Consider the following 12,244-nt stretch of genomic DNA (forward strand, 5'->3'; position numbering starts at 1 on the left):
TGTCAGCTTTATCTGCCAGCAAATTGATTTTTCACTGTTTACACTTTGACTGAGGGTTAGAGTTTCAGGGGTTCTTCCCGGGCTTTTGCAGGGGATATCAGTTCCAGCTCCCCACTTGTCTGGCCTGAAGCCTCATCCTCATTAGCCCCGCTCAGTTCAGGACACCAAAGCTCTGGGTGTTGGCTAGGTAGTCCTGGTGTGGCCCATAGCTTCAGGGTTTGACGGTATTTTGACAATATTCTTTTTGGGGTTGGACCTCTAGAATTACTTTCTAGAGGTCAGCTATGCAGTTAAAAGGATGTTTTATGGGGGGTCCTGGGTGGCTTACTTGGTTAAGCGTCCAGCTCTTGGTTTTAGCTCAGGTCATGATCTTGGGATTCTGGGATCAAGTCCCATGGGCTCTGTGCTCAGTGTGGCGTCTGCTTGGGATTCTCTCTCTCCCTCTCCCCCTTCCTGCTGTATGCACACACAAACATTCTCCCTCAAATAAATAAATAAAATGTCTTTTTTTCAAAAAGGTTATTTTATGTATCTTACTCAGCACTTTGAGGTGTTCGGAGGGGAATGTTTTCCAGAATAGCTAGACTTATACTGTAGGCAGTTGAAGCCTCATGTTTTTGCTTCTATAAGCTAAGTATTGATAATCTGATTCTTGGGATGTTTTGGTTCCTAAGTCAAGAACCATAACGTTTATTAATTATTATATTAAATAACATTAACTCAAAATGTTAACATATTAAAAAGCATGTGTACAAGCACAACACACAGATTTTCAGGCTTTTGGCCCATGTGAGTGGTGGTTTTTATTTTGAAGCCTTTCATTCAGAAAACGTACACAGCCGTTTGGGATTTGTCTCACGACCTGGCTCGATGTCCGGTAAGGGATTTTAATTCCTGTTGTGGCGGTGGTTCCTGTAAGTACACATTCCCAGGATGCTGTTCTCCAGCCTTGGGCCACCCTACCAGGGCTACCTGCGTGTGAAGCAGGTTCTGTCCCGGTCGTCCCTTGGAGTGGCACCAGTGGGTCCCGCTCAAGAACCCGCCACTCGTGTTGGCCACAGTGCGGATGATGATGTCCTTCCTTCCTCTTCCTGTGCTCGCGCCTCCTAGCCATCCCTCTGCGGGGCAGCCGGGCAGGGCCGGGATCCCCTTGAGTCCTCCAGCCGTGTGTCCTTAGGCAAACGGGGCGACCCCAGCCCGCCCCGTGCCGCTGCGTGAGGAGTCGGGGACATGCCGCATGGGAGGGCGGACCGGCGTGGCTGGCGCCCGGAACGTTCCGGGAAGGGGGTGGCTGTGCCGTTCACCTACTATCCTCGCGCAGACCAGGTCCTGACAGTCTCTTTCCTCATCAGCCTTTGTGCTCGCTCATTTGCCGCTTCTCCAGATGAGGCCCGTGGTGCCTCGGCCTGAGCCACCACAGGAGGTTCCCGCCGGGCTTCGCACCTGCACGCTCCGCTTGTCCTCCTCGTGCTGTGCCGTGCCAGGTCGGGCTTACCAGAAACCTGTGGGATGGGGCGCCTGGGTGGCTCAGTGGGTTAAGCCTCTGCCTTCGGCTCAGTCATGATCTCAGGGTCCTGGGATCGAGTCCCGCATCGGGCTCTCTGCTTGGCGGGGAGCCTGCTTTCTCCTCTCTCTCTCTCTCTGCCTACTTGTGATCTCTGTCTGTCAAATAAATAAATAAAATCTTAAAAAAAAAAAAAAAAGAAAAGAAACCTGTGGGATGGACACATGGCAGAGGCAGGAATTTTCCAGGGCTCCCCTTTGCCTTCCTCTAGCTTAAGACCCAAGTCCCTTACCTCCGTCAGGCTCTCACTAGGCATCTTTATAGCCCAGGAGAGCGCCCTGAGAGCTGCAGGGCTTGACGGAAGTGCGAGCGGTCATCGCCGTCATCGCCGCCCCCGTGGGCTGTACGCGCTCACCGCCACCAGCGGCGCGGGCCTGCGACCTACTTTACTTTCTGTCACTGCAGCAGCTGACTCAGTCTCCTGAGTGTGGAGGGCGTGCTTCTGCCCTTGACAGACCGCTTACCGTCTAAGTTACTGCAGCAGAATGTGGCGATCACGGTAGTTCAGTGCAGATCTCGCCGTCCGTCTCAGCAAGGCCAAGTGGTGGTGTGATTTTTCTGAATGAATGGTTTCACTCAATGGTCTGGAAGCCTGAGTTTCTGTGTGCCATGCTTGTGCGTGTGCTTTTTCTCTTCTCTTCTTTTTTTTTTTTTTTTTTTTAAGATTTTATTTATTAGAGAGAGCATGAGCAGGGGGCAGGGAGAGGGAGAAACAAGCCCCTTGTTGAGCAGGGAGCCTGACGCGGAGCTGATCGAAAGACCCTGAGACCATGACCCGAGCCAAAGGCAGACACTTGGCTGACTAAGCCCCCCAGGCATCCCAGTACATGTGCTTTTTATTTTTTAATAGGCCAGTGGGGCGCCTGGGTGGCTCAGTGGGTTAAGCCTCTGCCTTCGGCTGAGGTCATGATCTCAGGGTCCTGGGATCGAGCCCCGCATCAGGCTCTCTGCTCAGCAGGGAGCCTGCTTCCTCCTCTCTCTCTGCCTGCCTCTCTGCCTATTTGTGATCTTTGTCTGTCAAATAAATAAATAAAATCTTTAAAAAATAATAATCTTTATTTTTTAATAGGCCAATGTATGACGCTTGGGTTAGTGTTTTTTGATTACTGATCTAAGAACAAACCCATTTACAAAGTGCTTTCACATGTATCGTCTCCTCGTCCTCGTGGCAAGCGTGCGTGGCACACAGACCGTGGACTACAGTGCTGGAGTGGCATGTCCGAGTTGAGAAAGAAGAAAGAGAGCTGGGGTCTGGGAGAGCTTTTCTTACTCCAGACTCCCGTTCTGGGCAAGCTCTCCAAGCATCTTCGCATGCTCTCCTTGATAGCTCAGAATATTCTCACTTGTTTGATGAGCATTTCCTTTATTAGAAATGGTTTTTTTTTTTTTTTTCGTCATTTCAAGATGAGAGACCTAGAAAGAAAAAAGAGGGTCTAACAGATGTAATTATTTTCTTGGACTGCATGCGTTTTCAGTCAGGGCTTTGCAGAGGCCGCAGCCTGATGCCGGGCTTCTGCCTCCAGGGGTAATGTTTCCACTCTGGAAGCTGGCCTTGTCTTGAATGTTTGCTCTTTTAGGGGAAAACGGAACCCATCACGGTGGTGAAGCTGCTGAGCTGCTTCGATGACCTCGTGGCTGCGGGCACCGCCTCTGGGAGGGTCGCTGTCTTTCAGCTTGTGTCCTCGCTGCCGGGGAGAAACAAACAAGTAAGTGCTAGTCTCCCCGGCATTTCTTACCCTCTTGGCACATTCCTTGCGGATTTTCACAGGAGAAAGCCTCCCCCGCTCGGAAGATACGTGCTCAGAAAAGCTTCACCCTGTGCTCTTAATACTCAATAACATTTGGTTCTCGGGAGGACACTTGGCGGAAAGCGCGTTTGGGTAATTTAGATTGTGCCTAACGTTCTCTGGCTGCCCTCTGTCTGCTTTCAAGGTCACTAACCAGAGGAGACCTTGTGCAGGGTTTTGCCTGGAAAACCAGGTTGGGGAGACCAGCTCCTCCAGGAGAAGGAGGGACTCTGTACCCCTGTGCCCACAGAGCGTGTCTCACAGTGCGCACCCCTTTCTCTCCCTGTGCGCGTGTCTGTCGTTCGTTCCCAGCTTCGGAGATTTGATGTCACCGGTATTCACAGAAACAGCATAACCGCGCTGGCTTGGAGCCCCAATGGAATGAAATTGTTCTCTGGTGATGACAAAGGGAAAATTGTCTATTCTTCTCTGGATCTAGACCAGGTAAGATTATTTCCAGAAATATTTTTGGCCTTCTTCTATTTGGAACAATTATATCCATAATCATCTTATAGCCGGTCCGTTTGTATTCCCAATCATTTGTCCCTTTATAATCTCATTATTGTTTGTAACAGTTTCCCTCAAGGACTTCTCTAACATTTTCTAAGCTTATTCTGCTGTGACTAAAGGGTTGGCCTTTGTTTGCACTGGCCCCTTCCCTCACGGTGTCCATTCTCCTGTTGTCTCCTGCTGCTCCTTCGAACAGAAGCCACTGTCACTGTCTCCTTGAAGGGTTTGTAGGAGCCATGTGAAGCCTTTCATAATCATAACTATGGACAGAGGTCAGTGCTTTCAGGGAGGCGGAGAGCTGGCCCCAGCCAAGCCTGCCTCTCATGTGGGAGGGAGTGGGCTCAGGACGAGGAGGCTTGGTGGCAGTCCAGTGCCCAGCCGCCACCCTCATGTTTGTTGCTTTGTTTAATCCTCACAACGCTGCCCTGAGCTGCGTGTCGCTCTTCCCCTGTCAGTAGATGAAGAACCCAAGGTTCGGTGACCCCATCACTAGCCCGGGGTCACAGGCCAACACCTGATGGAGCTCAGCTTCAAACAGGTTCTGCTCCGAAGCCCGCATCTTTTCCATCGCTCGTGTGCCTCTGTGCAGACCTGTGCTTCACTGGGTCACGTGTCTGCCCAGCTGCACTGAACACCTTGGTACGAGCCTTTCCTTTCCTGACGTGTAGCCTTCATTCCTCATGCATAGCGGGAATTCAGCAATTACTAGCCAAGTAGCTTTTTTTTTTTTTTTTTGTAAAGATTTTATTTATTTATTTGACAGAGAGAGACAACAAGAGAGGGAACACAAGCAGGCGGAGTGGGAGAGGGAGAAGCAGGCTTCCTGCTGAGCAGGGAGCCCGACGCAGGCCTCGATCCCAGGACCCTGGGATCACAACCTGAGCCCAGGGCAAACGCTTAACAACTAAGCCACCCAGGCGCCCCTAGCTGAGTAGCTTTTAGTCCCTCCGATCAACAACTATCCTATTACAAGTTCTGTCTAGCGGAAGTTCTCAAAGTGTTTGGTCTCAGGACGCCCCTACACTCTTTTTTTTTTTTTTTTTTTTTTTAAGATTTTATTTATTTATTTGACAGAGAGAGATCACAAGTAGGCAGAGAGAGAGGAAGGGAAGCAGGCCTCCCAATGAGCAGAGAGGCCGATGCGGGGCTCGATCCCAGGACCCTGAGATCATGACCTGAGCCGAAGGCAGAGGCTTTAACCCACTGAGCCACCCAGGCACCCCTATTAATTTTATTTTGAAAAAATAAACCTATCACTAGAAATAACTTTCATGAAAATAACTATTTCAAAACAAGTGAAAAGAAAGACAGTACTTTACGTTTTTGCAAATTTCTTTAATGGCTGCTGGCTTGTTGGAGGACAGCTGCATTTGCAAATACATTGTTTTGGTTGGAGTATATAAAGAAAATCTGGCCTCTCACAGACCTGTAGTTGGAAACAGGACAGTATTGTACTAGCCTTTTTAGAGAATTGTGGATATTCTTCGTGAATTTTATCCCCAACTGACGGATGGTGGTTTCTCTAAAGGTCAGTTGTAACTGGGAAGCTGAAACCGTGTGGATGGATTTTTTGTCCTCCTACAGCGAAATCCAGCGGCCTGCCTGGCACTTTGAGTGGCTCTTTGATCCCCGCGTGATTTTGTAATATCATGTGTTGGTCGCTTGGAAAATATTGATCTTACTGAATGAAGCAGATCTTTTCAAATGTGGACACATTTAATTATATAATATCAAAGAACGTGTTTTTGTCAATAATACCATCATTCTGATCAGAAAAGGCTGTAGCTACTGAGAACTGCCCAAGTTCACAAGGGTCAATACTAAGCCTCATTTCAATTCTAAGCCTCATTTGAGAACTTGAAATTTATTATCAGCAACAAACACAATTGTTTTTACTGAAGTGACAAGGCCACTTTGTTCCATCTGAGAAAATGTCTGCCAAATACCCATGTTTGAGTAATTATAGTATGTCAAGAAAAATGGCATTCTGGGGCGGGGTTGGGGGGGAAGGCAGCTGGTTGCGCTCCCAGCTCTAACAGTCAAGTGCTTTTCCTTGAGAACCAGAGTACCTCAGTGTGCAGCAGTAGGACAGTACCTGCCCCATTTTATCACACAAAATTCAAAACTGTGTCTACCCAAGAGCCAGGATTTAATGAAATTATAAATGTTCTGTGTGAAAGACCATCTTCAGTGAAATGCACATTTTTTTCCCACGAGTGTTGGCAGAGGACACAGTGACGATTAGGGGCATTCAGGGCCCCACTCTCCCCACCATGGCTTTTGTGTCATTGCCGATGTCAGCTCAGTGAAAAAGGCGGATGCGATCTAGTATTATAACGAAAATAGTCTGGGCCTTGCAGACCCTGTGGAAAGGACTGCGGAGCCCACTTGGAGAACCGCTGTTATGCAGGAAAGCATTGAGGTTATTAGGAACCCCTGTGTTGTTCCTTCCTTCTGCTCAGGCCTGCGGGCAGCACCAGGCCTGCACCGCTCCCGGGCCTGCGTTTCGCAAAGCGGAGAGAAAGCCACATGTAGAAAACAATGTCCTTAGCGTGCTGGGAACTTACTTCCCACCTTTATTGAGGTTCTGATCGTTGTTGTTGTTTTAAGATTTTATTTATTTTTTTTATTTATTTGGCAGATAGAGATTACAAGCAGGCAGAGAGGCAGGCAGAGAGAGAGGAGAAAGCAGGCTCCCCACTGAGCAGAGAGCCCGATGCGGGGCTCGATCCCAGGACCCTGGGACCACGACCCGAGCCAAAGGCAGAGGCTTAACCCACTGAGCCACCCAGGCGCCCCAGTTGTTGTTGTTTTAAATACAAGTATAAAGAGATTTGCAAAAAAAAAAAAAAAGATATGAGAGGCTGAGTGTTTTTGCAAAATTCATAGAATAAATTTAGTTCATTATAACCTAAGTCTAAAACTGAAAAGCTACAGTTTATATAACTACAAACGTGGGAGGAAAATCTGCTTTAAAAGTACTTGATGTTTAGGGGTAAGAGAATTTCTCTATCTTCACTGTATTGGTGGTTGTATAACTGTATGCATTTTTCAAAATCCATACAACCGTGTATCTAAAAAGGGTCAGTTTTATTGTATGTAAGTTTTACCAGTAAATCTGATTGCTGCTCTTCCTCCTACCCCCACGAGGTTTGTGACAGAGCATCAGGATTTCTTAAACAACTGAAGAAACAGGTTTAGGAGAAGAGTAACTTCTAGAAGCAGATTTTTGACACCAAGAAATAGAGTTTGTGCCAGCAGTAAAATGCCTTCTGGAGTTTACCTTTGTTCTTCAATATATTTAAACCTGTTTGAATTTCTTTCTCTGTTTTTTTCTGACCCTTTCAGTTGGCATGGATATAATGTCCCCAAAATTGCCTTGAACTCTTTGTGGGGAAAGAGTGTAATGTGACCTTAGGTGATAGTTGCCACAATAATTTTATAGAAAGTCCCATTGTGTTTGATTAGAATAAATAATAGTGATAGTGTAACATATTTCCACTTAGATCCCTACGGACTCTTCTTTGAACTGCCTACCGAGAATGTTTTAAAAGAAATTATACAGGGGCGCCTGGGTGGCTCAGTGGGTTAAAGCCTCTGCCTTTGGCTCAGGTCGTGATCCCACGGTCCTGGAATCGAGCCCCGCATCGGGCTCTCTGCTCAGCAGCGAGCCTGCTTCCTCCTCTCTCTACCTGCCTCTCTGCCTACTTGTGATCTCTGTCTGTCAAATAAATAAATAAATAAATAAATAAATAATCTTAAAAAAAAAAAAAGAAATTATACAGTATTTTTCAGTTTTTCTTGCCAAACTTGATATAGGCTGAGATAGGTTGTTAATGTTGTTTTCTCATTAGTAAGAACTTTCCCAAACAATTTTATCACAGTGGGTTGACACCGAATCTGTTGAGAATTAGCAACATACGTTTTAAGGTATAAACTGATCCGAATACAAACAACAGAAGGATATTTCCCGTCACAGAGGAAGTCGGGTTGCTTGAACTCTGCACTGAGCTGGGTTTAACCAGACTCTCTCACAGGGCGTGTGTAACTCGCATCTGGTGTTGGAGGAGCCGTCTTCCATCGTGCAGCTGGATTATAGCCAGAAAGTGCTGCTCGTGTCTACACTACAAAGAAGCCTGCTTTTTTACATGGAAGAAAAGTCTGTCAAGCAGATTGGAACACAACCAAGGAAAAGGTGGGCGTCACAAGTGCCCCAGCCTGGTGGTTACAGAGGGGCTTTAAGTTTTCCTAGGTTTCCTGTTTGTCATGTGCAAGCCCACAGCTGCTCTAAGCCTGGGGTGCCCAGTGGGTCCCTAACCTGCCTAGGGCACCTTGTTCCAGCATTAAACAGGAACAGCGCATCCCTCTTGTTCTTCTGGGAGAACCCGCAGGCATGGCCTCCCTGCCTTGAGTGCCAGGATCTGGGGGAGTCTCCGATGTGGTCTGCTTTGGGTCCACTCCTGCGCAGGTGCCCCTCTCCCACAGCCCCGTGGTCAAGGGTCAGGGCCCCGCTGCACCGTGTGGGCTGGGCCAGGCTTGGGGATAAGAGGCAGACAAGGTAGATAGGAGCCCACCATCATGAAAACTTAATAAACTCAGCAGGAAAGTTAATTGTTGTGTTACCTGCTGTGGAGCAGTGTGTGGGGTGCTGTGAAACTTCTCCCCAGCCTGGAGCTGAAGGCAGACTCCCTGAAGGAGTGGGCGAGGGAGCAGTAGAACTGGCCAAGAAGAGTGGGAGGCTTCCAGGCTGAGAGATTGTCCCCCAGTTGACCTGCTACCCAGAAGGACAGCAAGAGAAGGGGTAGACCAAGTCCAGTCGCCTATCCGCCATGTGGGAAGAGGCAGCAGGAGTGCATGGCGGGTCTCCCTGCCAGAAACACATGTGTAGAGCCCTGGGGCCCAGTTTACCTGGGGGTGGGGCCAGTGAGGAGGGGCTGGGTAGAGTGGTGGGGCCACCCTCTCATCCTGAGAGAGAGGGGCAAGAGCCAAGTGGGGGCAGAAAGAGAGGATGGGTGCCAGCAGCTTGTGGATTGGCAGCGGGATTTGGAGAAGTTCCTGGTAAAAGGGCAGTGTTGCTTAGAGAGGATCAGAGGGGCTGGTGGCAGGTAGGCTGGGGAGTGGGGTGAACAGGCTGACAGTGGGATGTGGGTTGGCTGCGTGAGAGAGGGAGGGCCCACAGAAGCTGGTGGTGACAGCCCGGCGGGTGATGGATGGCCTGGAGAAGGGGAGGTCACATGGGCGGAGTGTGGCAGCCCTTAGCTATTAAAAGACCTGATCAAGCCTCCCTTTGGCTTCTGTTTTCCATGCTGAATACCCCCTCAATCCATCAACAATTTAGCCTTTTTATAGCAGTAGTCTCCCGGTTGGCCCCTGGAAAACGCAGTGGAATTTGTAGTTCCGGCTTAGGGGCTCTGCACGTCTTCATCTCGCCTTTCCCTCTGCCACTGTCCCCCTCTTCTGCCTGATGCTTTGTTCTGACTTGGCGTCAGTGTCTCACTACACTCTTTGGAAGGGTAGTGCAGGATAGATAGGAAAACCAGTTCCTTTTCACGGGGAGCAGCCAATAGTCCTTCTCTTAAAACCTGGTCTTCCAAGCGCCAGTGTGGAAACCTAAGCAAGTTTCCATGAGCCCCTCCTGGTGCACATGTGTGGCCGAGCCTGTGGCCTATGCTGGGCACTGTTCCAGGCTGCGGATGCAAACAAATGTCTCTCCTTTCTTCCTGGGAGGTCTGTTTCACTGAGCCCTAGAGGAGTGGGGATAACACAGAATAAATGGAAAAGTTGGTCATCCCTGTGTCTTAAAGATTGTTTTTCTGTTGCATGTATGTGAGCTTGTGGTTCAGAAGGGGCATCTTGCAGGTCTGCCCCCTGGAAGCCGTGTGTCATCCAGCACGTGTGGGGCAGTAGCATGCGGTGGGCAGGTGGGCAAGGGACAGGTCTCTGCCCCCAAGCAGAATAGCTGTGTAGGCAGCAGTGTGTGCTGCAGAGAAGGCAGTTGGGGTGAAGCCTGGGTGGGGGGTCACGCTCTCTTAGAATAGTCTGGAAAGACTTCTGTGGGGAAGTGATATTTGAGCAGAAGCCTCAGGCACAGGAAGAGCTGCTGGAGGAGAATTCTGGTCTCAGGAAACAGCGAATGCCAAGGCCGCAGATTCAGCCAGGGCTTCAGCGTTCGGGGAGCCAGAGGGGCCCGGGTGACCAGGGAGCAGTGGGTTGGGTGCACTGGTAGAAAATGAGATTGGAGGGGCGTCTGGGTGCCTCAGTCAGTTAAGTGTCTGCCTTTGGCTCAGGTCATGATCCCAGGGTCCTGGGATAGAGCCCCACATCAGGCTCTCTGCTTTGTGGGAAGTCTGCTTCTCTCTTTGTCCCTGCCCCTGCTCGTGTTCTCTTTCTCGCTGTGTCTCTCTCTGTCAAATAAATAAATAAAATCTTTAAAAGAAAAAAAAAGAAAGAGAGAAAGAAAATGAGATTGGAAAGGAGGGCCTGAGCCAGCTTAGGGGCAGGGCTGGAGCACCACGTGCTGTTGCCCGGGTTATCCTAGGTATAACCAAAGACTCTTAAGTGCTGTAGGCAGGAGAATGGCCACATGAGCAACGTTTCCGAGCTCACCCAGTTCTGCGTGGAGCCTCAACTGGAGATGGGCAGGAGGGGGAGAGTGAGGAGGGTGCTGTGGGAGTCCTGGGAGCAGGCATGGGGGCTGGCCCTTGGTGGTGGCCGTCAGGAGACGGGGAGGTGCAGGGAGCTGCAGTTTGGAGATGGAAAGCACGGGGCAGGATTGGATGTGGGGTGAGGGGAAGAGAAGAAGAGAAGGTTTCGTACCGGCGGCTGCAGCAGCTAGGTAGCTGTGGTGGAAACACAGGGCAAGCCCGGGTTTGAGGTCTAGACAGCTATTCTGTTGGGGGCATTATTGAGCTGGAGGTACCTGTTAGGTAGTAGTCAAGCAGGAGTCATCGTGAGGAGTGACATCTCCAGGCCCGCAGGTCGTTAGATGCAGGCGACATTGAGACCCTGACATCGGGGAACAGTGTTTTTCACGTGACACTGAAAAAGCCTCATCGAGTCTCTGCTGTGTTCTGGGCACCCTTCTCCATCTGAGGTGACAGCTGTGACCTGGGAAAACCTCTAATCTCGGGAGGCTCATATTCCTGGCGGGGGAAACCAACATTAAATAAATATGTTCTAGAATGTTCGGTAGTAATCGGGATATGGACTACAGAGGAGGGAGCAGGGGACATGGGTGCGTGCTCTAGATAGGCAGGGAGGGACAACTCTTCCGCAGGAGGGACTGGAGTAGATTCCTGAAGGAAGGGCAGAAGGAGCCACCAGAGGACTTTGAAGAGAAGCTCTTGAGGCAGAAGCAGTGTGTGTGCCAAGCATTTGAGTGTTTGGGGAGCAGCAAGGCCGTGTGGGCCTTGGTAGGGTAGGGCCGGGGTAGGACCCCGTCGTGTAGGCTTTGTGAGCCGTACGCGGGGCTGCTTTATTCTAGCACGCCAGCAGTCGTGGGAGGCTTTGGCCAGGGCAGGTCACCCTTGCTGCTCTTTGGAGGGGACAAGAGTGGCAGCTCAGGGGGCAGCCAGGGCCTTAGGCCAGGGAAGGGTGGTAGGATTGCTCAGAGGACAGAGCTGACAGGTTTGCTCTGGCAGTTGAGGGAGGGAGATGAGTCAGAGGCCGTGGCTGAGCACTCGGGTGGGGGGTGGCGGCGCTCTGGCCTGGAGAAGTCTGGTGGAGAGGCCAGAGGGGCTGTTGTGGACAGGTGGCACAGTCTTCCTCCCGGGGGCAGCCGAAGGGGCAGGGGCAGCAGGTGTGCATCTCAGGAAGCAGGTGCGGCCAGAGCCTGTAGCACGTGGACGGTCTGGACAAGCTCTGGGACCGATGAGCTCGCCGCGGGTGTGAGCATGGTTTGGGGGCAGGGTTGTCTCTGTTCTGGGCATCTGCAGAGACCGGGACGTGAGGAGGGGTCAGGGGAGTGAGAAGTCGGAAGCCACATGGAGGAAGTGTCACAGGGCCAGCCGCTGTGTCAGAGCTGCTGACTGCCCGGAGAGATGGCCTGAGACAGACGTTTCGGTATGGCGACCTGTGGCTACACACGGGTTGCTCAAGGAGAGGGGCCGAGGGTGAAAGGGCTGGAGGACACAGGATCACGGTGCTTGGGGACAGCTTTGCAGGAGGCTGGTTTTGTAGAAGGGAACACAGGAGGGGGCGCTTTGCAGGGAGCGTGTCTGCTGAGAGGTTTGTAAGATGGGCTGGGTGGCTGGCGCTGGCTGGCACAGAGCACAAGATGGCGGTGCCTGTCGTGACCTCCCTGGAGCCCGCTGGTGGGTGACAGCGTGGCCTTGAATAGGGCGGGAGTGTTCTCAGTGGGCAGCAGAGCACAAGTGTGGGTGCA

At 50.7% G+C, this 12,244-nt stretch overlaps 1 protein-coding gene across 2 annotated transcripts in view; it reads left to right on the forward strand.

Moving 5' to 3' along the window:
• LOC111148490 (tectonin beta-propeller repeat containing 2) overlaps window positions 1-12,244 on the forward strand; it is an 86,974-nt gene that overhangs the window by 12,701 nt on the left and 62,029 nt on the right. For both annotated transcript variants that reach the window (XM_022505072.1, XM_022505073.1), the window contains exons 2-4: window positions 3,142-3,270; window positions 3,664-3,795; window positions 7,899-8,056. In XM_022505072.1, coding sequence (XP_022360780.1) covers window positions 3,142-3,270; window positions 3,664-3,795; window positions 7,899-8,056 — 419 coding nt within the window. The remainder of the gene's footprint in view (window positions 1-3,141; window positions 3,271-3,663; window positions 3,796-7,898; window positions 8,057-12,244) is intronic.

The sequence above is a fragment of the Enhydra lutris genome, unplaced genomic scaffold, assembly GCF_002288905.1.
Source record: "Enhydra lutris kenyoni isolate GAN:26980312 unplaced genomic scaffold, ASM228890v2 scaffoldscaffold20, whole genome shotgun sequence".
Lineage (NCBI taxonomy): Eukaryota > Metazoa > Chordata > Mammalia > Carnivora > Mustelidae > Enhydra > Enhydra lutris.